Raw genomic sequence first — 27,165 nt, 5'->3', positions numbered from 1 at the left:
CTCGGCTGCTCTTCGCTATAATGCGGCTTGTAAAGGTAGCCACAAACACCCGATTCGAGCAGCAGACTTCCGAAATCCTCTTCTTCTACATCATATTGAGTAACGTTACCCTCCGCTATTGTCATATCTTCACAGCTGGCTCCACAGTGCCTGTTAGCTTAGCTTCCAAACAAGATGGAGGAAATTGCTTTCAGTTTCAGAAAGTGAAGTCCCACCCACTGATCTGTAATAGGTCTGTAGCGTGAGCGGGTCCCGCCCCCTGGAATAATGAGGAGCTAGTGTTTGTAGTCTCTACACTTTTCAATGAAATGTGACTTCCTGCTTATTATGACGCAAAATGATGATTTTTACGTCATAATAAGCAGGAAGTAAAACACTTAAATCCTTATTTCTCCCATCTCAGGGAAAAATGAACGAAAAATCCACGTTTATTATAATATATGACTGGGTTTCTAACAATACAAAGCTTAATGCAAATGGGTGAAGTGTCCCTTTAAGATGAGACGCTTCAAATGCGCACTGTTCGCTATGATGGTTTTGAATTGCTTGAAATATGATTAGAATAAAAAAAATAAAATAAAAAAAATATATATATATATTTATATATATATATATACACAGTTAAGTGCAACATGTGCAGCACAAGTTTGTCATATAGGCTACATACAAATTATAACCATAAACCAGGCTCTCAAAAATTATATAAAAATTTGGATTTGGATTTATATTTATCGGCCAATAAATTGGTTATCGGCTTTCAAATATAAAGAATTATCGGTATCTCCCAAAATGTTCATATCTCTCGTAAATTGATGAAAAGCTAATAATGAATTAAATCTTAAAGGCACACTATGTAATTTTTCGCCACTGGAGGTCATTTATTCATAACAAAGGTGTAGCTTGATAATGCCTTGATTCGCGCAATCATGGGAGTTGTTGTCTTCCCCTCTACAGCCGGTGGAGAATACAACGGGACTCGGGCAGAAATCATATTCATGGATGACCAGTTATGTATTAAGATTTATTAACGTTACGAAAGCCATTGGAGCTGAACGAGGCCGCTTGCTAATGAGAGACAAGCACGACACACAGCTCGAGAGTAGTGGATCTTTTATTATGCCGCAGACTGCTCCGCTTCTTCCGGTCATGCGTATGTGGGGTAAATAGTGCAGCGCTGTTTTATCACATTAGATACATTTGAGTGTGTTGAAAGTTGTTATAATGCTACTCTGCGTTCTTCACGGCAGCTACTATATGAGACACTTGTTGCACAATGCAGTGAGCTAGATCAATATTAGGCATGACAAATATGGTACTCATGGTAAATCAAGAAAACAAGATTTAAACAAAAATAATAATTATTTTTTATTTTTGATGAATGTATCCAAATAGTTGCTCATCTGTCTAATAAAACATATCATATAATAAAGCATCTTTGGTGTTTCCACGGAAATCGAGGGTTTTAAAATGTTTTCAAATAAAAACAATAAAAAAAAAAAAAAACTAAAAAGAATTTCCTTGTTTGTGCTGTGTTTAATTATAGCTGCCTAAAGCCTGGTTCACACGGGACGATTTTAAAATTGTCGGCCGATTTTCCAAACCTGAGAGACACCACACACGGCGATAAAAAAAATAACGGGTCTAACAGTTTTGGTCGTACAGTGTGTGGTGCGCAGCCACACGGCAAAATCACACACGAACCGATTTGACTCCCGAGCATTCCCAGGTCAGATGGGAAATCTCGCAAAATCCCTCGAGATCAAACGTGACTTCAGAGTAAACAATCATGGCGGACGAATAGGACGCAGTACGTGGCGATAGTTTGTAGTTTGTTTTTAACCGAAAAAAAACCTCCATCTCCGACGTCCACCGGACTTTCTGGTGCGCCATGCCGCCGGCTGTTTTGATTTTGTTTCCCGGTGCTTCCTCGCTGCCTCGTCACCTCGCTTTCTGATTGGCTACACCCACAGTCCACAGGTTGCGTGCTCGTTTGTCCCCGGGGGACACCACACACGAGGAGAAATCGGGCCAAAAAAAATCCAACATGTTGGATATCCCCGATTTGAGATCGGAGTGGTCCCGACGTCCTTCCGAGCAGATGAGAGCAGTCTTAACACACCACACACGGCAGGAATATCTGATCAGATTATTTTACTATAATCGGAGCATCCTTAAGATTGTCGGAAGTAGGGCTGGGCGATATGACGAAATATATCGTCTGGACGATAGAAAATGTCTATCGTTTTATATAAGGCTCTATCGTTTACGCCACGATAAGGCGTTTTACGGCAGAATTAACCTCACGGCATGCCCATGCACGCTGCAATACATAAACATGGAGGAAGACGGTAGTAGACGCGGTTCAGACCAGGGTAAGTTAATTCTCAACTAGATGACAAGCCAATCCAACCCGTTAGTAGCTCCACAACAGCGCGCATCTGTGCATTCATTCATTCACTCATTCACTCACACACACACACACACACACACACACACACAGAGAGAGAGAGAGAGAAACGCGATTCATATTAAACAGTCTTTTTGCGTGTACAGACACTATTGCGATTAGAACAAAGCAAATATAGAAATGACCTATTCCTCAACCGGATCCGTTGCTCCTCGAAATGAAAACGAGGTGAACCTGAAAGTGAACATATCCAACTGATTGTGGGTGTTCACAGGTTTGCGTGGATCGCCTCAGATTATTTGCGTTTGAATAGCGCGCGCTCTCCGTAATTAAGATCAAAGTCAACAGAAATTTTGAATCTCTTTTGCACTTATAAGAAAAAAAACCTATCGCGCCGGCGCGATTGTCGAACCCAGGGGGTTAAAAAATAGATTTTCGCCAAAAATCCTCTTTGGCTCCGCGGCTGCCATGGTAAACAACGTTAGCCTACCGGTGACTGAAGTCTCACGTCACGTGCGAGTCAAGAGCGAAGTGATTGACATGACCAGGCTACCGTAGCTATGGCTTGGATTCGTTAGCAAACATTGCCCCCCTGTGGTATTTGCATGTTACTATCACAAGCATAATGTTGTGGCCTGCCCAGAAAAACGTTGGTTCTAATAATTATTTACCTCCGCCAACAGCGAGACCGGCCAATGTTAGAGACCCGGCCGGTAATGGAATACAGGCCAATATTAGAGGATTTATGGTAGACTATTCATGAACTGAATTAACAGAAAAATTGCTATATCGTTATGTATATCGTTATCGGGATATCAAATGAGCTATATCGGGATATTAAATTTTGGCCATATCGCCCAGCCCTAGTCGGAAGGGGTGAATCGGGGCTAAAAATCTGCCTAATTATCCTGCCATGTGAACCAGGCTTAACTAGTAGCAGATCTTGTGTGCGCAATTCCACAAAACTGGAAGACTTTCCAATATATATTAGCAATAGGCTTTTTTAGAAAGGAAATTTTAAAAGATAAAGTTAGGAGAATTAGGGGGAATCATCGAATTATGAATAATTTGCTGCCATTTTGTGAATAGCAAGTGATCACGTAATCCATAAAAACTTAACTGTAGTCTGATTAGATTACGAGTATTTTAAAATGCAATATAATGTAACTACAAGTAGGCCTGTTTAATTTCCATAATGTGATTACGTAATCCAGATTACATATAATCAGTTACTACCCAACATGGTGTGTGTGTAAAGCAGGGAAGAAGGATTTTCCATAGTCTCAGACCATCATCAGTTTGTATCAGAGAGCTCCATGAACTGATGTCAGATGACGGAGACATACAAAATGAGCAGTGCCGTGGGTCCTAAGGACCAGGAGCAAAAGCCACTGGTACAGACACTACAATGTCAACATACTCCATCAAAATGACTAATGGCCTAGCACCACGTTTCATTATTTTTCATAGATCAAGTCAACATGACTGAGCTGGACTTGTCCAAGCTGAGTAAATGCAGCTTGATCTCCAACTAGTCACCTAGAGGAGTACAACACGAGTACAAACTGTTCAGAGTACAGCGCAGCGAATCAAAGATTTAATGTGTGGCCGAGTTCCTTGAGGTCATAAACCTCATCAATGCTAAAGTAAACTTTGTATTAAGCAGAGCTCGGTTTGTCCCCTTTAGCTAGTAAGCAATCAGCTATGACTGCACTTACTTCAGAGCACATGAGCCGTAGTTGGCCATTACACACTGTGCTGAAAAGCCAACAGTGATGCATTAGATTCTTATAATAAAAGCACAGTGCACCATTCTAACACCCTTGATTGGTACCTTTTATAAAAGCACAAGTCTGCCACATGAATTTAGACACTTAATGAGACAGGATTCTCTTTGCACACCACAGTTAGAAAGGGATTAATTAAAGAAAAGACAAGTAAAAAGGGTAAATGGCGCCAACACTCTTCAGATTCTCTAAGAGAAGTCGGCGGAACTGCAGCATTAGGAATACAAATGTTAAAGCCGACTGAAGAACAACTCCATCCAATACTGTCAGCACAGACTCCATGAGAAGTTTTAAAACCAATTAGTGAATATTGATGAAGCAACTGAAGGTATTAGGTGCCACTAATGAATTAAAGGCTAGGCGCTTAAGACCATTATTTCCAAAGTAAAAGGCTCCACTGACAAACCACTACAAGCACTGCACTTCACAAGTGACAGATTTAGCACACAAATTATTAATTACTTTATATGAGTAGAACACAGATGACTATGGCTACATTCACACTGCAGCCAAATGCAGTCCATATCTTTTTTTATCCCCCCTCATGTGTAATACTGATCTATTTTTTATTTTATTTTTTTAAATAATGAAATTTCACACTGAATGTCATATTAAAGTGTATTATTAAAGCTGTTATGTTGGTTTCTTATGGTTTTGAAAAAAAGTTTTATACCATTTTATTATTATTTATTAATATATTATAAAAAAAAAAAAATTTAAATGTAAAAAAAAAAATGATTACCTGTTAATACAAACATTATTCGTGGTGCTTGCCAAAGGCAATATTATTATATTATATTATTATTATGCTGTTATACTATAACAAATTATGACAAACAACTTAAGACTTTCTTTTAAGAATTTCCTCCATTTAATTTGTCTTCATTATATCATTAGGGCTGCTGTTCTGATTTAAAATTCAGTAATTATTAATTAAGAAGAAGATGGGTATTCAAGTCATTGTATGCACAAAATGATATGGGTGGTTGCCCTGCACGCATAATAAACAAACTACAGTGGGTCCAAAACGCAGCAGCTAGAGTTCTTGCTAGAACCAGGAAGTATGACCATATTAGCCCGATTCTGTCAACACTGCATTGGCTCCCTATTAAATATCGTATACATTTTAAAATATTGCTGATTACTTACAAAGTACTAAATGGTTTAGCTCCCCAGTACTTGAGCGAGCTCTAAACGCAATATAGTCCTTCACATCTATTGCGATCTCAAAACTCTGGCCAGTTGATAACACCTAGAACATCAAAATCGACTGCTGGCGGTAGATCCTTTTCCTATTAAGCACCTAAACTCTGGAACGGTCTTCCTAATATTGTCCGAGAAGCAGACACACTCTGTCAGTTTAAATTTAGACTAAAAACACATCTCTTTAACCCGGCATACACATAGAAAATTATACATTCCTATTATTCAAATCAGTTAAATGATTATTAGGCTGCATAAATTAGATCAGCCGGAACCGGGAACACTTCCTATAACACCTGATGTACTCGTTACATCATAAGAAGAAGGACATCTACGCTAATGTTAGTCTTTCTGCTTATTCTGAGGATTAATGTAATCAGCTGGATCCAGGCCGTATCCAGATCAGATGATGGACCTGCGCCTAGACACGACCACAACGCATGATGTAGTCAGCCGGATCCGGGCCGTATCCAGACCAGATGGAGGACCTAGACATGACCACAACGCATCCCTGAAGTGTCAGCAGAGATTGTGTCAACTAGACTCTCCCCTGTGAAGGCCTCATCGACACAACAGCCATCAGGAATTATCCTCAACAAACCCATCTCCATACTGGCGTGATCTTCAGCCAGATGGAACTGAATAATATTTTGATTGTTCCAAACCAGTCTGACTTCTGACCTGTAATGCTGCCTGAATCATAATCATACACTGTTCGTTCATTGGCCAGAGGAGAACTGGCCCCCCGACTAAGCCTGGATTCTCCCAAGGTTTTTTCTCCATTCTGCCAGCTGATGGAGTTTTGGTTCCTTGCCACTGTCGCCTTTTTCCACCTTTGTTGCCATTGGCTTGGCTTGCTTAGTTGGGGACACTTAAATTTAACATTTAATTTAATATTCAACAATAATATTGATCTGCCTGCATTGCCACTATTATACAAGAACTGAACTGAGATGGACGATGACATCACGGTTTACTCCAGAGTGGAGATATATATCCAGCTCAGTATATTTTATGAACTAAATTAATAACTTATTTAAAACAAAATTGAAACATCACTGAACTTACTTAAGCTGGACTGTGACGCTATTTTCTTCTGGAAACAAACTTTTACAATTATTTTCCTCTTATCTCTGTAAAGCTGCTTTGAAACAATCTGTATTGTAAAAAGCGCTATATAAATAAATGTGACTTGACAAAAGAAATTTGGTCAATTTGGCTTGCGGTGTAAACATAGCCTTATACTGTATACGTAGGGTCTTTAGGGTGTTTTTCCACAACTCTGCATGTATGACATATCTTAAGTCTTAAGACAAGGAATTTCACTGACCCTAAACAAAAGAGTAATAAGTCTCAAATATGTAGTTCTTAATGGCCACAGTGTCTCAGACACTTTGTGTATATTGACCAAGATGCTTCCAACAAACCAAGCAATGGCTCTCTCTCACAGTAATGCACTGTCCCCATTTAACCTTCATTTGTGTAAAGTCATAATGCACATTTGGTTCTAAGCTGTCTTGAACACCAGCTGACTGGATGGGGGTCAGGAAAGAGAGTAGAACAATCCACACCCTAACTAGTGGAGCGGCCTCCTGCAGATTGTGAACTGTCAGTACTGAAACACCCTCCGCCTACTTGCTCTAATGAATCTGCTAGAATTCACAGGCACATTGGCAGATGTTCCAAAGGTCTGCCACTCTCTCATTTGTGCCGCCCACCTCAAAGCTCTCGTTTCAGATCTTACTCTCATAATCAGAGTCTTCTCATCTTTTCTAAACCACCGCACATTAGCTAAAAACTTCTCGTGGGAAAACATCTCTCACCTTCCAGTTTACGCAGCTCAGACATGGAAGAGTTCCTTGTCAATACAGTGTCCAAAGGTGATTTCTGCAAACTGCGAGTTTAGATTGCAGTGAAGACCATTTAGTCTCTCAGTCTCCACCATGTGAAAAGTTCTCAGTGACTGGGTCTCATGTAGTCCCGGAACATTATTCAATCCTCTCTGAACCATGTGGAACTGCTTAAACACAAACACACACACAGTGTGTAAAGCCAATCTCCAACTGTCACAGGACATTGACCTTCATCCTCAAGTGCAATATACAGTGATTGCTTACACAGATGTGTTCTGTAATAACAAAACTTATAAAGAAAGTTCCAGCAACTCATTGCCTTTCAGTTTATCTCTAATTATCACCTTATCACATCCCATAATTTACATTAAATTGTCTATAACTAGCCCTGCAATGCATGAAATAAAACTCTATTCTCTAAAACTATGATATTCCATTCAATTAATTAGTCAAAATTAAACAATGTAAAATAAAATATTTCTGCATCTTGTGATTGTTTTTGTCTTAAATATAAAGGTTCCAAAAGGAGGTTTTCACAGAAATGTCAAAGAATATTCATTTTAGGTTCCCCAAATAACCTTTTAGTGAACAGTTCATAAAGAAAACACCTTTTATTCTTAAATGTAAAGAACATTGCACAAAAAGTTAGCATTTTTTATTATTACAATGAAAAGGTTCAGTGGATTTTAAAGGGTTTTCATGGAACCATCAATGCCAATAAAGTCCACATCACGACTTATGATAACGGCACAGAAGGAGGATATCATTGGAATCACATTCAGAATAATTTTTTTCCAGCTGATGAATGAAAAAAACACTGACAGCCAATCAGAATCCACCAGACTTTAAAGAGCTTGAGAATTTAAAGCGTCAGACGCCAAAACTGCACTTAGAATAAACAGAACGTTATCATCTGCTGATGTGAATGCTAATATTATCGTTATAGTTTTAGTGATTCTTGCTGTAAATGGGCCTTAAAGGCCAATTTATACTTCTGCGTCGGGTGCGCGTAGTAGGTACGGCGTAGCATACGCATAGACGCGTATCATACGTCGTACCCTTCGCCGTACCCTGACGCGCACCTCCTCAAAAATGTAACTACGCGTCGCGGCGACGCGGACCGCAAGATCTGTGATTGGTCGGCTTGGTAGCATCGCATTTCCTCCTACACATTTCCGCCGTGTTCTTCTGCACCGCCCGTCATTTTTAAATTCGGTTCAACCGTCAACAGGTTCACAGGTCGCACGTACCATCTCCTCCGACGCCTTCTCTCGTTTCTGCCTTTTAGTTTTAGTGATTTCACTAAAGCTGTTTTTCCACCTCGATAAGCTCCAACTCCAACATGATCCACTCTCTTTCAGACGCTAGTAGCCTAAACTCAAAACAGCCGCGAGGAATCTAAACACAGTGGAAAATTAAAACCCGCCCCCGCCAACTAGCGTCTCGGTGGTGTAACTGTAGAGCAACACAGACATAACGCAGAAGTATAAATGCTCACGACGGAGTCACCTACGTGCGTAGCCTACGACGTACACTGCGGCGTACACTCGACGCAGAAGTATAAATTGGCCTTAAGAGTGTAGGAGCAGCAGAAAAAAAAAAAAATTTCGTGACAACACAACCTGGCTGATAGAATCACAAAAACATTTCAACTATGCTGAGCTGTGATGTTTAATGCAGCAGACAGGAAAAAAAAAGTTACTTTTATTCCATAGTTAATTTCAGTGTTATTTTAACATTTATATTGTTATTTATCAATCTATTTGAAATAGTTTTATTTTAATTTTTAGTAAAGTACTTTATTAATGCGCTGTTTTTCCATTTTAGTAATTTTAGCACTTCAACTTTCAAGTTTTCATATTTTATTTAAGCTTTATTTCAATTACAGAAAACGATTTTTAATAGTTTGTTAACATGCACTAATCCATTCCATTCTTTAAGAGCCCTCTAAAATAACTGTACACTTTGTTTGGAAAATAATCAGATACTTACAAAAAGTATGGAGATTACATTTTTAATTAATTAATTAATTTAAAAGCCTACAATAAAAGACCAAAAATATATAGTGCACATACAACTGACATTTTGTGGAGCACAGAGATTAAATAGATTAATCTATTTAATATTAAATAGATTAAATTAGTACAGTAATGCATGCTGAAAATTGCACAGGCGAGAAATAAAGTATGAAATCTTGTGAGCCCGCAAGCTACAAAACAGCCAAAGTGCCAAACCACAGAAATTTATCTCATTCAGCTCAAATTACATTTTCTACAGGAGTCGACTAATATGGAAAAAGGAATAACAGAGGAATGAATTCAAGAAAACAGAAGTAATATGTAGGTGTCAGGGTGTGAGTGAGAAGCAGCAATGGAAAACAGGCAAGAAGAGGAAGAGGAGGGGAGGTTATTCTGGGTGGAACAAGGAAGCTTGGATGTTGTGTGCCAATCTGAACCATAAAGGGATTTTCTGATGAGAAAGCAGGAGAGAGGATGGGAAGAGAGAGGATAGGAGACTTCACAGTACAGTAACATCTGTGATGCATTTGCATTGAGCTGCGAATAGAGCACCAGGTTCATGCGTTCCTTGTGTGCTGGAGAGCAATTTGCAACAGTCTCACTGCTCAGGATATCTACACAGTCAAATGTAATACTTTATAGACCTGAACAAATAAAATTAATACTGTACAGTATGCACAAAGACTTACAATGGCCTTAAATTTGAGACATTAAGACTTTAAAGGGGTCATATAATGGTACATGCACTTTTACAAGTTGATTGTACTGAAATGTGTGTTGGCAGTGCCTGTACACAACCATCATAAAATGATGAAAATCCATCCAGTGTTTTTTTTTTAATCTTCTTATATGTTTTCCCCTCTCTCAAATCAAGCCGTTCGACCGTGTGACGTCACACGGTCGGACGCCCCTCCCACGATTGTTGATTGACAGCAGCGTTTCAACACAGACCCGCCCTCGCTCGTGAGCGAGATGTCAATCATAGTCATTGTTGATACGCTGGAGCACTGTCTATGAGCAGAATGGCTTCTAAGCGATAGTGGTGTTCTGTTCTTGGGTGTAACACAGCAGTCATTTTGATGTTCCTAAATCCGAACCGCTGAAGACGCAGTGGCTGAGTTTTGTTTTCGAAGGGAATATTCCCCACGATCAACGTCAATGCTTTCATGTTTGCGCAAATCATTTCACACACCAGACTGCTTTATAAACGAGGGACAGTATAAAGCTGGTTTTGCTAAGAAGCTGCTCCTGAAAAATGGATCGGTACCAACTATTCGTGTTCCTGCTGCACCTCCAGAAGAAGAAGTGAGTGGAACGTTTTATTAACCTTTATATTCATCTTTATATTAATCTTTGCAAATCGCTAGCACGCTGCACGATGAATGCGGCTGTTTACACTCAGGGTACATTACGGCATGTTTTCTATGTACGGCGTTCTCAATATAATTCATAATCCCACGTTTATAATGAACAATGCGTTATGGTTATTGTGTTATTGTGTTACAAACGGTGTACGCACAGAACAGAGGGGCGGGGTGAGCAAAGCTCATTATCATTTAAAGACACATGCACTTAAACGGCGTGCTGAAAACAGCTGTTTTTGACCAGGTAAAATTAGTGTTTTCTTACAATACTAATGAGAATTTTTAATTAAAGTATATTACAAACTTTTAATTTAGACCCTAAAGAATCATATTAGCTTGTACAAAAAATGGCATTATATGACCCCTTTAACGCATTCCCCGCCAGCATTTTTTTTAAATTATTTTCCAGCCACCGCCAGCATTTTTGATAATTTTTATTATGTACATTTATTTTTGGGTGCAACATTTCATTCGGTAACCTTATAAGAAGTTTTGATTTATATGCATGCAGTTTGATTAGCCTGTGTTTCAATCCAGAGATCCTGTACTCTTTCAGAGGATGCATAACAGTGAAAAAATGGCAAAATTCCATCAATGGTGAGGAAGCGTTGGGTCATAAATGACGGAAAATTCCGTCAATGGCAGGGAAAGAGTTTAGGCCTTGCCCGCTGCACTGTAAAAAAAAAATCATGTAACTTTAAAGACTGTAAAAATTCTACAGTAAAAACCTGTTAATTGGTTAACAGTAAGTTCCCTTATGTGTTACCATGGTGTTCTGTATTTAACATTGTGCACCTTGGCTTCTATATATTAGCATTTACCTCAGCTCGTTGAAAAGTTATTTGTGATTAACTACCACCTGTGATGTACTTGTGATTATCTCTTACCATCTATGTTTATATGGTGGTTGTTATAGATGTTAAAGATACAAAACAGATTTTAATAGCAGTATGGCCTTGCTAAATCAGCAGAAATGGCCAGTTGGATTTAAGTCAATTACTATTTTAAATTGTAAAATGTACAGGGTTGCTGTGTAAAAACATTTTACTGTATTTTTACAGAATTATTCTGCAACCACAGCTGTTTTTTTTTGTTGTTGTTGTTGTTGTTGTTGTAAAATTACAATTATTTTTCTCCTTAGTTAGGCCCTGCATGATAAACATAAGCATTAAATTGAGCAATATACTCAGAAAGGCCTGTCTCAGCTCCATTGAAATACCCTATGGGGAACCAGATGTGCCCTTCAGTCCCTCCAAATGCACAAAAGTGTGAAGAACGTAGAGCAGCTCCACTTCAAAACAACATATTTAATCATAAACTCTTGCAGAAAAAAGCACCAACGCACAGTCGTGACGCAAAGCTACCCTTCAGCATATGTGCGCATTCAAACCACACATAAACATGTCATAAACTTCTACCAGTTGCTCCCAGTCAGAAACCGACAGCTTGTCACATGAGAGTGCTGGAGAACTTCAGAAGTGGTGTGGCTGGGCAGAGCCAGTGGAGCCCTGCCTGCGCATCCCTACAGTTTAGCACCGTCAGCAAATTCACACTCTGTTTCGAGACAGTAAAACATCAGGCTTTCTTGGCTGCATGGAGAGCGATAGATGGGGAGTAAGTAAATCAAAGCATATGCTGACAGAAACTCACTCTAATTTCAAAGGCCTCTACCACGATCTTGACAAGGCCCTAAGATACCAAACTATTAAAAAACATAAGGGGGTGCCAAAACAACCGCTGTGATGCTGGGAAGAAAATGAATGCTGCGGATGATGCCTGATGTCACGGCGCAGCCGGAGAGCTTTTACTCCGAAAAAACTCTGAGATCTGAAATTAATTTCTAAAATAATGACCTTTGTGCTGAACAGATGCATAACTACACTGGAAGCCATAGGGAGGCGATGCAGTTCTCAGGCACGGAAGCGTTTTCAGGTTCATCTCCCTCATCCTAAAGCACGTCTGAGAGCTAGAAGGTGTCTATTTACCTTTCCACTAAGGAGACAGAAGTGGGCTCATGAGTTTAAGACAATAGAGCTGCCAGAACCAGTGTTCGCTCCTCTGTACCTACCTCACACACACACTATGATTTATGGGTAGTAATTACTTCACTGCCGGTGACATCATCTCACCACGCTTCCCGCACAAAAGTGACTAATTAGCTGTGCTGTCTTCTGATGCCTGCAATGTCTTTTTTTTTCTCCTATTTTTTGTATGGAAGACAAGGCATGTCAAAACAAGACATTTCAACAACCCAAGGCAACACAGCTATCTCTGTAGCAACCTTTCTAAGCAGGCATACATTATACACCATGTCTGTCGCTCTCTCACACACATACACAAACACAGTGTCTCTAAACCCCTGCAGACGGCCTCTAAACATGCAGTGATGGGTAGAAGTTTCCAGCTGATCCCCTTGTCAGTTTCAAAAAAGACAAAGGATGCGTTTGAAATCGCTCCATATACCCTTATACAGTGCACTATTTGAGGGGACAACCAATTGTAGTGGTGTCCAAAACCATAGTGGACATGATCAAGGGCACTTATTTGATCCCACAATGCACCTCAATAATGAGTGTATAACTGATGCACAGAATACACCATTCACTGTGAGAAAGAATTCTCGACGGAAGATATCCAGGGTCCAAATTCACTAACTCATTTTCTTTCACTGGACTATTTTAATGGAATAAAGTAGGAAAAAAGTATAATGAGGGTAGATTTTAGATACAGCCAGAAAGTATTTATAGACTTTGTGGTTGGCTGCATCCGAAAGCATAGGTAATGACTTAGCAGACAACGTTTGCACACGAAGGTACATCACGAAAGTGATACATTTGGTGATAAATTAGTGAATATTGAATTTCTTCAATAGTAATGTCTCAACTAGAAATGACATAAAAAGTTCCTCAAAAAACATGCATGACCACCAACTGCGACTTTCAGATGCCATCTATATTTTTTAGCTCAACTGTCACAGAATAGAATGCACAGGATTGTGGGATAACAAAGGCAGAGAAGGATACATCTACGCTGCCTTCAAAAATGGTTCAGATGAATCTCAGGAGACAGGAAATGAAGCTAACTATTGGATTCAGACATGCCTTGGAATGTATCCTCCGAAGGTAGCATTTTTATCCTTTCATACACAGCCGTTGCCAAATGTTTGTGCATCATGTTCATAGTCAATGTGATAAACTACACTGAGGTCTGACACCTGTGAGAACTAACTTCATGCATGCATCAACAATCAGCTGGTTAACAGCAAAAAAGTGAAATTAGTTTTGAGAAAAGGCCAATTGGTTTGATATTTTGATTACTAATGCAATGGCATTCATGCATTGTAAAGTGTGGCTTTAAGTGTCCAAATGATTTTCTCTCTTGGTGTTATACAGCTACTACAGATCTTTCTGTATTGCACATTATTCCTTTCTTATTTTTCAGAAAAGGTTGCTCGTGTCGCATTCAATCAATATCAAAGTAGTTATCTATTGTATATCATTTAAAATCACTCTCTGTAACACTGAACAACAAGTGTGGCCTATGACTTTAAAAGGACCAAGAACACCTGTAAACATCACCACATATTGTACTGTACAACCAGTGACCTCAACATGATTTCATGTCTTTGAAAAGATGCACCAGTGAGAATTAAATACTTTGTCTAGCAAAGGAATTGAGTAAAAAAACATCCCACAATGCTTTCTCTGAGAGTGAAACATTTATTAAGCATTAATAGATTTCCCCTGCAATTAAACTTGCCTTTGCACTTTCTAATACTGTAACTCACTGTGATTTTATTTTATTTATAAAACAACCTTACCTTTCCAACTTTCACTTTTTAGAAAGAACACTTTTTTTCTTGATTAAGATCAATTATAATGTATGTCAAAATAATAAACTTTAATCATATTTCAATTATAATGAACTGTTTAAAAATAGAATAGTTTGTCTCGTTTAAATGTAGTTATTGTGACAAGTTAAATGGATGGAAACATAGATAATAATATAATCATGACAATATAGATAGTAATCTAATTATGAAAAAAATACATTTCAGATTGTCACTTTTTTTTCTTTTTCTTTTTTTTTGGCAGAATTGCTAAATAGAATTAGTGAAAAACAATCTACCTGTTGCTAACCTAGTTCTTGACAAAATTTTGATTAACAGTCAAGATAATAATAATATAAATATTATTATAAAGTTTAGGAGAGATGGACCAAAATGTGTGGGTTCATTCTTTGTTGATTATTCCTCGTGTCAATCGTGGTGGTGAGTAAATACAATTCCCAAAGAGCTCCTTAAAATCAAAGGCCAGGTTAATGAAAAGTCATCCAGTACTGATATTCCATTCGGTTACAGTGTTCTCATCCCACTATCGTGTGGCCAAGTGAAGTTTGTGACCAGTCAGTTCATTACAAGATGAACAAAGGAATACTCCACTCCCCCTTTGTGCTCAACTTTGAGAGCAGACGCACCAAAACTCCCGCTAAAATATTGCAAAATCATTTACCTATGTCAGGAAGTCATCTTCGAAGAATTTTATCTACAACTTGTTAAAGTCCATTGATGCGTGATCCCGTTTTATCGTTGTAATCCAAAAGCGTAAAACTTTCAGCGTTCAGATGTTTGGCTTGTATTGATGATAATGCATTGTCTGCACGTGCTTAGACAGCTCGATAGACCACGCCCCTTTCACCCATGACCCCACCCCCTGTCCAATACCATGCACTTAGCAGCATGACACCTACAGTTTCACCTACAAACGTTTGTGAAGAACTTTATTCAAGCTTGTCTTAGTTTTTTTTAGTTTTTTTTTCAAAAGGTTAGAAAATGTCAAGATAATAATAATCTTACTTTGACATGATTTAGTCGTGGACTGAGCACTCATGAATCATTTCTTAACAGCACATCCAGAGATATGTAGATTCTGAAATATGTTGATTCACATTTGTTTCTTCAATGGAATATATAGGTCACTGAGTGTATTGAGGGCTTGGTTTTTGAGTAAATTGCTTATATGTTTGTTAATAAATACATATTCACAAAAGCTTATCAGTTTGTATTGGTGACATGCTTGGAGACCCTAGTTTGTAGATCGGTGTAAATATTTCTAAGTGTTTCTAATCTCTATAAGTGCACTGATTCAAACCATCTGTGCTGCCTTCTGCCAGTGCTAAAGAGTTATTTAGTGTGTTGATCGTGATTAATTAATCTTATTAGTAAAAAAATCTGTATTCTGTATTATATATGTATATATATATGGCTACACATACATACATACATATACACATATATACAAGAAAAAATAACCCTGGTCAAAAGTTTACATATGCTTTTTTTTTTTTTTTTGAGATCTTGTATTCCATTTTAGTACTGCCCTTCAGAAGCTACATGAGATATGTACATGTTTTCCAGAAGACAAAATAAGTACAACTCTGATCATCATATTCAAAAAGTATTTTTTGTTTTGTTTTGAGATATAGATTGATTTTCCGGGCAGTGTTAAATAAATAAAAAACAACATGCAATTTTTATTATCTCTTTTATTTAGTTACAAATAGATGTATGTAACCCCGAACACCTGTGTGTGTGTGTGTGTGTGTGTGTGTGTGTGTGTGTGTGTGTGTGTGTGTGTGTGTGTGTGTGTGTGTGTGTGTGTGTGTGTGTGTGTGTGTGTGTGTGTGTGTGTGTGGCCTGGTACAACCTACGGAGATGGCAATATCCAAAATCTTTGTCGTTGTGGAGACATTTTTTGTTCCCCATGAGGAAAGCAGCGTATAAATCATACTAAATGATGTTTTTTGAAAATGTAGAAAGTTTTCTGTGATGGGAAGGTTTAGGTGCAGGGTTAGTGTAAGGGGATAGAATATACAGTTTGTACAGTGTAAAATCTTTGTGTTTATTGAAAATCCCCATAAAACACAAAAACAATGTGTGTGTGTGTGTGTGTGTGTGTGTGTGTGTGTGTGTGTGTGTGTGTGTGTGTGTGTGTGTGTGTGTGTGTGTGTGTGTGTGTGTGTGTGTGTGTGTGTGTGTGTCAATATATAGAGTTCAGATGCAAAAACCTCTAAATACCATCTGAAATTTTCTTCTAGAATGATCATTTTTATCAAGCTCGTATATTTAATTTCAATAATTTCACTTAAATGGCAATTAATAGGTCATTTTCATTGCCATTTAAGTGAAATTACTGAACTCAAATATACGAGCTTCATAAAAATGATCATTCGAGGAGGAAATTTCAGATGGCATTTAGAGGTTTTTGCATCTGAACTCTTCATATATATATATATATATATATATATATATATATTGTACATACACACACACACACACACACACACGTTGTGCTTTCGTGTTTTATGGGGATTTTCAATATATATATATATATGTATATGAACTTTGCCTGTGTCATTGACTCCAGATAACAAGTCAGTGCATAGCAAGTAACACAGATACATAAGTTTGCAACCAGCACCCCAACACAATCCATCATCCAAGTCTGCTTGACAGACTGATACATTCATATCTTTACTTTGCACAACTGTGGTATTCAAACGGCTTCCTGTCTCTTTTCTCATTTGGGGGATGTAAACAGATTAACGCAAAAATCTTTCGAGGGCCCCCTCCCCATTCCCGACACAAACCAGTGCACCCAGAAGGAATTAATTGGTTTCAGCAGTCATCCCTTCTGAACAATCCACTTGAGCGCCCCCAATGTAGCCTCCCGGCAGAGACATCTCATCTGTCTCACACTCCTCCCCCACAGAGCCGATGTCTAGACCCTCTTGCTGCAGTGTGCATCCATGCTCACACTTGACTAGGGCATTAGGTTCACACCCTGCACTATCAGTTGGGATGATGCTAGATAATGACTCAGGCCGAGTTGCGGAAACACTCAGCTCTTGAGACACTGACGAACCATCTGATCTATTTTTTACCCCTCATGTAAACATGCCATATTGCAGGCGTGTAATGTGATTATTGCACGTTTGTGATGTCTGGATCGCCTCTGTTAGACGCATACCCACCCGTCTGTGTCTTATTGCGGACAACTGGGGAGGGAGGGGTGAATGGATGGATGTTTACTAAGGACTAGAGAATTGAAACAGTGGCGTAATGTGACAGTTCCCTGTCCCTCCAGGTTGCAACAGGCCTGTCAGTCAATCTTTTGACCATGCGTCACTACATATGTCTCATTTAGAGTGACATACAGAAACAGTGCTGACGCAGGGGACTGTATCAGTGGTATTGCTAAATAATCTTATTTATTCTCAGCTTTTGAGCTTAATATTTTATATTGGAATGTTGTTAAGGCATCAAAGTTGTGAAACAGTTTACATTTTTAGACTTCAGAAACAAACTAGGGTTTGCATGCAAATGCAAAAAAACACACACAGTAACAGTAGTTGTATGATTACTTTGCTGTGAATCAGAGTGTGATTTCAAATCAATCAAAAATATTTGTGAAGCCATTTTCTGTTTCAGTGTTGGCGTAGTTACTGTGTTTTGCCTTTGTGGGGCAGTGCTTCTCTCAGAAATGAACAAGCATGGTGGTGCAGAAAGATTATTTGGTTTTATGACATGTTAAATTGAACGACAAATTGCATTAGGAAAAACAATAAGGGAATATGAAGAGAAACAGTCTTGCAACTGAGGTTCAGTTCCAGCTGATTTTATTTCCTTCTTGGAAAAAGACAAAGTTCTGTACAGAGGTCTGACAGGCAGTGACTTGACACAATTGGCTGGCTTTTGAGTTCACTACTCAAATGTTGAGATATGGTATGGCAAGACAAAACAATATTGTACACAGCATATTGCACAAAATGAAACAATAAAACATATCTATATATTCCAAAAGTCATGAACAACACTCTTAAACATAGGGATGTATAAAGATATATGTTCTTGTTCCTGTCATGATATATCATCGTCAGACATAAACACGCAATCTTTTACTTATTTTACAGTCAATGTACATAGAAATCTTCATGTTGATCCTCTGCCTTAAACACAACTGCTCTACATAAACCTGAATTCAGAAATACAAAATGCTATTCGCCATGCCATAATATACTAAAACAATTAGCTACATTTAGCCAACAAGTAGAAAAGATTAAATATCCTTGTACAATTATGGAGTGAAGACGTACTTCATTGTTCATGAATTATAGGCATTTCGACCGTATCTGTAATTCCATCCAGTGGTTAAAACCGAAACGTGTCACTATAAAAGCACAAAGAAATCGGTATTCAAAAGGTACAGTATCCCAAATAAGGACACGATAAATCGCAGCTGTCGCTGCAGCTACAGCTACATACAACTTCATTCAGCGCGCGCATCGTAGGCTAATGATGATTGGTCGTTGAAATGTAGATACTGTCTCTTTAAGAAGCCTGTGGATTGACACTGTAAACATGTTTAGGGGGCAGATTCTGGAGACAACCCAACCCCCTGGTTTTAAAAATCGGAAATCCAAACAGCGATATTCACCGATTGACACCCCCTCGATAGATTTTGTACAAAAATACACTCAGAAAATAATGAAACATTTAATCTCCGTTCCATGTGAGAGGTCATCAATTAAATAATACGAAACAAGACTAGCCCTTCCGCGAGACAGACGGACATGTGCATGTGTAGCCTATACACACAACAGAATGACTAGAACACAACTGACTGAGGGGAGCAATGTTTGGCCATTATAAATACATCGATATAAAAATGCCAGCGCTTAAAAGTTACTTGCGAGAGAACGAGGATGAAAAAAGTAAAAGGCAGAGAAAGAGAAAGAGAGAGAACGCTCCTCGGATGAATTTTGGTCCTGATTTGTAGTGTAAAGAGTCGAATATCATCTGAGTTGCGTCTGAATCCTGATGTCATGACGACAGAAAAGCTGGTGATTGTGATTGTTTTGTTTTTGCGTCTGATATGGCGCTGCCATTCGGTTTCAATGAATCAACACCAGTTACGCTTCTCAACAGCCTTTCGTAGTTAAATCGTAATGAAAGCCTGCGATTCTGGTCTAACAAACGACTCTGGTAAACAACCTCAAGCGCGAGCGAGCACCTCCATTCAGTACCTCCAGCAAAAAACAAGCATTTGACCAGACTTTTTTTCTGTTTAAAAACGTCCCTTTTTAAGTCGAAGAGGGCGCACAACGTGAACTCGCCACCGCGCAACGCCTTCCTCTGCGTCCAAAGCGCGCCTCCTTCCAGCACCAAACGAGCAAGCTAAGCACTTTCATCTGCACTCTTGTCAGTGGATAATGAGAGCCCACAGTATCTGCTGCATGATAAACAAGAGGAATCATGTCGTTGATTCGTCTTCTGACTCGTCTCGGAGGATTTTTGCAGTCCTCCAGTCATATTTTCAAGTTCTCCTTTCAACCAGACTCATTATTAGCGCTCAATAAGTGAACACCAAGTTTGATATTGTCGATTCGAGCCAGTCCCCTGATATCATCTCGCTCACCTCTGGGGTGCAGTAGTCGGGGAACTCAAAGTGCGAGCCGGAGCCAGACTCAAAGTTGAACTCCAAATCTCTGTCCAGAGGCGCTGTGCCAAAGGTGCTTAAGCTGTCAAAGCCGGGACTGGGGTCCGCCAGCTCGTCCTCGAACTCCTCATCCGAGGAGGACGACTGCGAGGAGGACGAGTGCGAGGCGGAGGGCGTCGGAGACGGCGCGCGGGTGTACTTAAAGCGCGCGGCGGGCTCCGCGTCTTCTTTCCCGCTCGCTAGCCCGTCCTCATACAGGCTCAGCGGGTCGCTGGATTCCGCCGAGCTGCTCAGAGTGGGACTGGCCGGCACAGCGACGGAGGGCGGGCTGCTGTCAGAGCTGCATCCCCCGAACACATGCCCGCGCTTTGCTGGTTTCTCGGGGATTTGTTTGGCGGCGGAGACGGACCTGGATTTGTAGAGCGCGTGGTGGTCTGCAGGGACGGAGTGGGCGGTCAGCTCAAGCGGCGTGGACTTTCTGTGCGTCCTGCTGAAAGATTTCGAGCTCTTTTTGGATGCAGACTTCGCGCCGGGGCTGCCGCTCACGCGCTCCCCCTTCTCCCCAGTCTTGCCGCTGGATGACTTCACCTTCTTCCGAGGTCGATATTTGTAGTCAGGATAGTCTGCCATGTGCTTGAGCCGCAGACGCTCGGCCTCGCGGATGAAAGGGATCTTGTCGCTGTCTTTCAAAAGTTTCCAGCGCTTGCCGAGTCTCTTGGAGATCTCCGCGTTGTGCATGTCCGGCGACTGTTCCATAATCTTGCGCCTCTCTATCTGCGACCAAACCATGAACGCGTTCATTGGCCTCTTGATGTGCCCCGATGGGGTTTTGCACCAGGCGATGTCCATTTTATCCCCAGCTGAGTTTGGGGAGCCGGGGGTCTGAGACGCGTCCATGTCTAGGTCCATCTCCCCCGAATCAATAGAATCGCCGGGGAGCACGTCGCTGTTGTTGCTGATGTGCGTTTGATCCACCATAGCCAGGTCTGTGCCCATGCGCTACAAACAGTCTCAACTTTTAATTGCGCACGAAAATCCTACACGTGCTGCAGCTCGAGACGCGTTGATAGCGCTAAGAGTCTTTCTTCTTCACTCTTGTGTGGAATATGATTTAGTCAGTCTGGACACAAAGTTGCTGCTGCTGCTGCTGCTGCTGCTGCTGACTGTCTTTTGGTTCAGCACGCCGTCCGCAAAGCGCATATCCCTGTCAAGTCCCGGCAACGTCGTCAAAATCAACAGTCTGCCGTTCAACTGCCGGTTCGACTGAAAACGAACCCAGAGTGCGCTCTGGACGCGAAGTATCTGAAGCCGTTTAATGGAAACGGACAAGTGTCTTCATCATAGTTTGTCGTATGACCATGCGGTAGGTTTAGGCGACTGCACTTTTTCATGCTCTGAACTTCCTATCACCCTTCACAACTTTCAATACTTCTGCTAAACCGCCTCACAAGGATTTATCCTTTTCCGAAGGTATAAAGGAAAGAGATTCCAGCCAATCAGCTGCTGTCACTAGCCTATCCACAGCCAAAGCCACACCTCGTCGCCGTTCATTGGCTGAATATAGTATCTAATAATAATCGGCGCGTGCAATGAGAAGCTTTCTGTCTGACCTCATTCCATCTACACTGCAAACTTAGTTTTAAAGGCACATTATGCACTCCCCCTTTCCTAGATCGCACGCTGAATTTGGCAAGGGTGTAAGTTAGGATAAGCAATTCTGATGTTCGATTATGAGCGATAACACGGATTAAAATGTAAGATTGTTAAACCCAGCTTTCCACAATCAAGTGTTTACTTTTTTCTCGCGGGTATTGCATGACTCATATGGGACTGCATATTATTGTTTTATTTACAATATTAAATGGCGATATGAATACAATGTCCTAATAGTTGGTTAAAAAAAAAAATCGCTCATCCATTAATATTCAGCATGCACAGCACCGTGCGTTATTTATTTATACACAAAGACAGCGCGCGCCCACATGCCACGCGCTTCTCCATTCAAAAGCAGCATGTTCTTGTTTGTGTTGTTAGCTCGCGCTTTAGTTAACGGGTTGCAAAAAATAAAATAACGATAAAAGTGTTTTATGGTTGGTTTTCAGCGAAGTCTATTTCTTAAACAGTCCATTTCATATTCTTCCAAATTTGATATTTCTAGCTAGGCTACTAGAATGAAGCTGATACCAGAATGCACTCACACAGCAAACAGTCAAATGCAAGAGGTGAAGGAAGCGTTTGGCAACGTGACTCTGTTAAACCTGCATTCGTTCATGCCTCCAGATGGCGTACTAGAGCCAACGTAGGACCGAAAACAGTTGTTATTCCACACAGAAAGTGTCTGCTCTGAATAACTGTTAAACTAGATAAAACAGATCTGAATATGCATTACGTAATCAAGTCATCTATCATGGATAGAAAATAACAACAAAAGGCAAGCGTCTCAAGTCTCATTATTGTGAGATGTGAAGATTCATCTCCACTATCTCTGCAGACAGTGACTTCCTAAACCCTGAATCAATATAACTGAAATCAATACTTCACTGACCTCATAGCTAAAGTATTAGTTAAAAAAAAAAAAAGAAAAGAAAGGTTAACCATTTACCACACCAATTGTACACTGTGTGCATGAGATTTTCTAAGGCAATTCTGTGGCCATTTGATTTTGAATACAGTAATCAAACACCTTTGACTGTTTAAACAGGTGTGCTGGGAGAGAATGCACACTAGTTTACCTTATCGTGTCTCATTACAGGGACAGATGGCCACCCTGCTACACTTACGATTATTTACTTTAGCAGTTACACCTCAACAGGAACACACCAGCTATAGGCCACACAACTGCTATTTTCTCCAGGTGAGTCAAAGGTGAGTACTGTTGCATGCCAGAATCGATTGTAAAATTTGCCATTTGTTTTACTTTGTTAACGTTTCAATTTGCTTATAATATTGACAACCACAGCAAGTGTATTGTATCAAAAGGTGTGTTATTTAAGTCACTACAGGCACACATTGTTTTTTCATGGTCAGTTATGAGTTTTTGGGCTATTTGACTATTCATAATGTGTTCCAGACTAGTGGAAAGAAAATATCCATAATACACGTATAAGTGATAACAGTGATAATATACACTCTCAGGCCTGGTTTCGACAGGGTTTAGATTAAGCCATGATTAGGCCTTAGTTCAATTAAAGCTTAAGTTAAATTAGAAAAAAAAACATTACTTGTGTGCATTTTGAGACAAAACAATGGCACTGACTTATTTTACGATGTGTCAGTGCAAGTTGCTTTCAGTTAAAACAGCTCAAACATGCATTTTAGCCTGGGACTAGACTTAAGCCTTCTCTGTGAAACCATGGGATGGTGTGCTGTAATAGGGCTGAAGAATCATGATCATATAACCTTTATATCCATACTGAAATCTCAGATGGCAAGACAATGATTCATGTTTTGAATCTTTGAAATGTTGGTGTTTGGGATGCCGTGACCCAGGAAACTTTATAAAAGTTTAGCTTAAATGTGTGATATGAATAAATAGTGTTCATAAACAGCTGTTGGGATATTCTCAATTGAAACAAATAGAGGCCTGGATCCAGAAACAGGTTTTCTTACATCATGTCTTAACAAGCAGATTGCACTTTATCTATTTGAATCTGTAGATTTCAATTATAATACATATCTTTAAAAGCTGTTTTCTCAAAATTAGTATTTTTTTCTCCTGCAGAAATCTCAAATTCAGCAAGCACTTACATACAGCAAACACAGTTTTATTCACATTTGCATTTACCTGATTTTATACATTTGCTGTTAATTTGCTGTTAAAAGTATTTTCCTATTTATAGAGTGATAAAAAGATATATCCAAAATCCCCTCTAAAACCTTTGACTCTAATATGCCAACAAAATGAAACAAGAATTTCGAACCTGCCTGTCTTTATTTACTGTTCAGATTTTGGTTCTGGAAATGTATGCAAATGAGTGCATATGTAATTAGGTAATTTGCATATTTAAACATCAAATTTCAGTTAAATTCTTTTTTTTCTTTTTTTGCATTCTTAACAACTGGGGAAGTGTGGTGATATATTTTAGTTAAATTCTGTACCCTGTTCACCAGTTTCCTTTGAAGAAAACAAAATTACCTACAAGATAAAATTCATGTGCAATTGCCACCGAAAAATGAGCTACAACAGAAGGATCAGAGATGGACAAATCCACTCATAATGAGAGTATTTGATCTCATAGGCTGAAACGAGAGGCTTTAGTAATGGTCTGGCGGCACGGCGCACCGACGGCTGCTTGCTTAATTCACTCATTCACTCCCCACTACCACGGTGTTCAATCCAAACCCCACTCCTCAAGCTTGGCTTAGTGTTGCCATGGAAATCCTGACTGTTTGCTCTCAAAACACATTCAGACAAGAAAGTACATGATCTTGCTAGTCTTAGCCCAGCGGAGCTGAACTACACAGTCTAAAAGGACACGGGAACGTCCTTATCAATCTGCCTGTCGATCTCTTCTCTGCCTCCAGACCCATACATAAACAAATGAATGGATTTGCATAGATGTCAATCTGATGCCTTGGGTTATATGGACAAGCGACCAACAGACTAGATCTGGGTTTATGAAAATGAGCTTACCCTGCAGTTGCCAGGAAGATGAATTGGGGCAGGGAACAGTGCACACAGTGTGTACACTGAGGTCAGAATGATAGTTGGAGCCGTTATGACACGGTCTGGAGGAGCGTGCCTTCGAGTTATTCATTACATTCTTTCTGTCCCATCATTGCTGCCTTCCTCATTACCAGGCTAATTTCTCCAGCCTCTCTGTGCTGCTGCCATCGCACAATGGAGTCTTTGTGCATGCGAGCATGTGTGTGTATCTGCGTGAGATTGCTAAGCTCCATTGAAACTGTTCAACTGAAATATAACTGTGGTCCAATCTGACCCCAGCAGGTATTCCTCTTAGCTTTAAAAGTTGTGTATGCCATCTGTAATGCTTTAAGTTCTCATTACTTAAGCTCTTAACTTCTGCAAAAAGGTCACCCAAATGTCTGTCCCTTTCTTTAGTTGGATAAGCTTGCTTGTGGTGAGGTCACCCAGATAACTAGCACCAGAGAGCCAAAACGGTTACAGCCAATTGTCCAGCTCAGCAGATTATTTCCCCCGGAGCAGAAGACTGAGGTAAGAACACAAGTTCAGGAGTGAACGGCTGATGGCTTATCTTTCACAAGGGTTTACTTCCCCATTGCAGCAATAAATCAGGAACGGCGCCTAAAGGCACGCCTCCTTTTTCAGGTTTCACGTGTTTCTAACGTTCACCAGTGCAACTCAGTGCAAGAGCTTCCAAGAACAGTAACGTTTATCTTGATAGCATCACTTCATCAGCACAGCTATTCTCAAAAGTGGTTTCATGTTAATTATGAGCTGATGTGTTTTCTCGATAAAGAGTCCATAGAAAAACTGAACAGAATTTGTTGGATAGATTCCAGTCATGATATAGTCAGTTCATTTGTTTAAAGTGTTACCAACCGTTATAAACTGAGGTGATGCTATAGTTAATTATTAAAACATTTTAAATATTTGGCCTACGCCCAAAGAACTTTATATCACAATACTTGCTTGCTGGGCTGTTAATAAATGCACGCTTGTTACGTTATTTCGCCTCCCCGAGTCTTTCTGGTAGAACTGTTCATCCAGAGACATGTTTATTTCAATTCATTTATTTTCATCTACATGTTATTTATTAAGTGGGTGAATCTCATGAAACCTGTCAAGTTATATTTCAACCTGAAACCAAAAGAAAGATCATTAAGAAATGAAAAGAAAGGAAAGCAACAAAGCCTGTTTTACAACAGATTTTAGTTTTTACATTGTGCTATTATTTTATGACAATTAAACATTTCATCTCATTAGTGTAATGTAATATAAACACTACTTTCTTATTATTTTAATGTGGAAAAACACATTTGCATATTATTTGTGAAGTATTTTTATATCATTGCAGCATTCGTTTTATAGCGTTGCCTTTAAAGAATGCTTATTTAAATAATAAAAAACTCTCAATGTGCTAAAGTGGTAAAAACACTGTATTACTGTAATGAGAGCATAATGAGAATCAACATTATAAGTAATGGAAATTATTCTTTCTTGAAGAAAAAAAAGGTAAAGTGTCTGAATCTATTATGCTAATTAATTTAATTCAAATAATTTCACAAAAGGTTTAGTCTTTGTTATATTTATGCTAAATCAAATTTCTTTTTCTCCCCCATTAATTGTGTGTCCCCCCCAAAAAATGTGACTTGGAGATATTTTTAGTGTGATTTACAGGAGGATTTCAGGAAAAACTAGTTTGAAAATGTGAAGTTGAGAATGTATTTATTATTTAAGTGTATATTGACATAGATAAATAGAAGCAGAGAACAGTGTCCATATATGATGTACAATATAATGTACAATACTGCTGCATAGTCACCAAATGAAAACATTATTATTTTTTTTTTTCTCTGACAGCTTAAACTTGATCTCTTATTTAGGAAACACTAGAGGCTTTACTCAAGGTTATGAATAGAGATTGTGCTGCTCTGGAGGCAACAAAACGTGTTTTGATGAGCAGAGTGCATTCACTTGTAGAAAGTTCTTGTTTATGTTTTGCAAGCAACCTTGAGCAGTAGATTTTCTCTGGGTTATTGTAAGTAGGCTGTGCTTTTAAGTAACATGAGAGGGAAATGTTTTGTGGACAGTAAAGCGAGTGAAGAAAGAATGGCTAAATATATACAGTTGCGGAGAGTGAATGGCCACTCTGCATTAAGTTATGTAATTTGGCTCAAGGTTTGTACCAAAAGTGGAATATGTTTAGGTGAATATTGGAACAACATATTGTGTGTGTGTGTGTTTGCTGACAGGCTCACGTCCATTTTCCTGTCTGTTGGAAGAGAGGACCCAACACTGACTTAACAGGTGCTGTATCATACACCGGCCACACACACGCACACACACATGCACACACACATGCACACACACATGCACACACATACACCTTTA

The 27,165-nt window shown here is 39.4% G+C and overlaps 1 protein-coding gene and 2 long non-coding RNA genes across 3 annotated transcripts in view; 1 reads left to right on the top strand and 2 right to left on the bottom strand.

Moving 5' to 3' along the window:
* LOC311299379 overlaps positions 1-15,291 on the bottom strand; it is a 143,406-nt gene extending 128,115 nt beyond the window's left edge. Inside the window, exon 1 of the long non-coding RNA XR_014629110.1 lies at positions 15,144-15,291. This is a non-coding gene — a long non-coding RNA (uncharacterized lncRNA). The remainder of the gene's footprint in view (positions 1-15,143) is intronic.
* Positions 15,292-18,287: 2,996 nt separating this feature from the next.
* sox4a (SRY-box transcription factor 4a) lies at positions 18,288-22,689 on the bottom strand. The gene has a single exon (XM_084422891.1). It carries the CDS (start codon positions 21,123-21,125, stop codon positions 20,043-20,045), a length of 1,083 nt encoding a protein of 360 aa, XP_084279017.1. The 5' UTR covers positions 21,126-22,689; the 3' UTR covers positions 18,288-20,042.
* Positions 22,690-22,880: 191 nt separating this feature from the next.
* LOC311299378 lies at positions 22,881-27,165 on the top strand. Its single transcript, XR_014629109.1, has 3 exons — positions 22,881-22,983; positions 25,192-25,305; positions 27,027-27,165. It is a non-coding gene; the product is annotated as an uncharacterized lncRNA (long non-coding RNA).

The sequence above is a fragment of the Rutilus rutilus genome (assembly GCF_951802725.1).
Source record: "Rutilus rutilus genome assembly, chromosome: 11".
Lineage (NCBI taxonomy): Eukaryota > Metazoa > Chordata > Actinopteri > Cypriniformes > Leuciscidae > Rutilus > Rutilus rutilus.
Note: the sequence above shows the minus strand (reverse complement) of the source record. Positions and strands in the feature narration are given on the sequence as shown.

What these genes read in the sequence shown, in the direction of transcription:
- sox4a (XM_084422891.1), bottom strand. Translation starts at nt 21,125, where the DNA reads ATGGGCACAGACCTGGCTATGGTGGATCAAACGCACATCAGCAACAAC.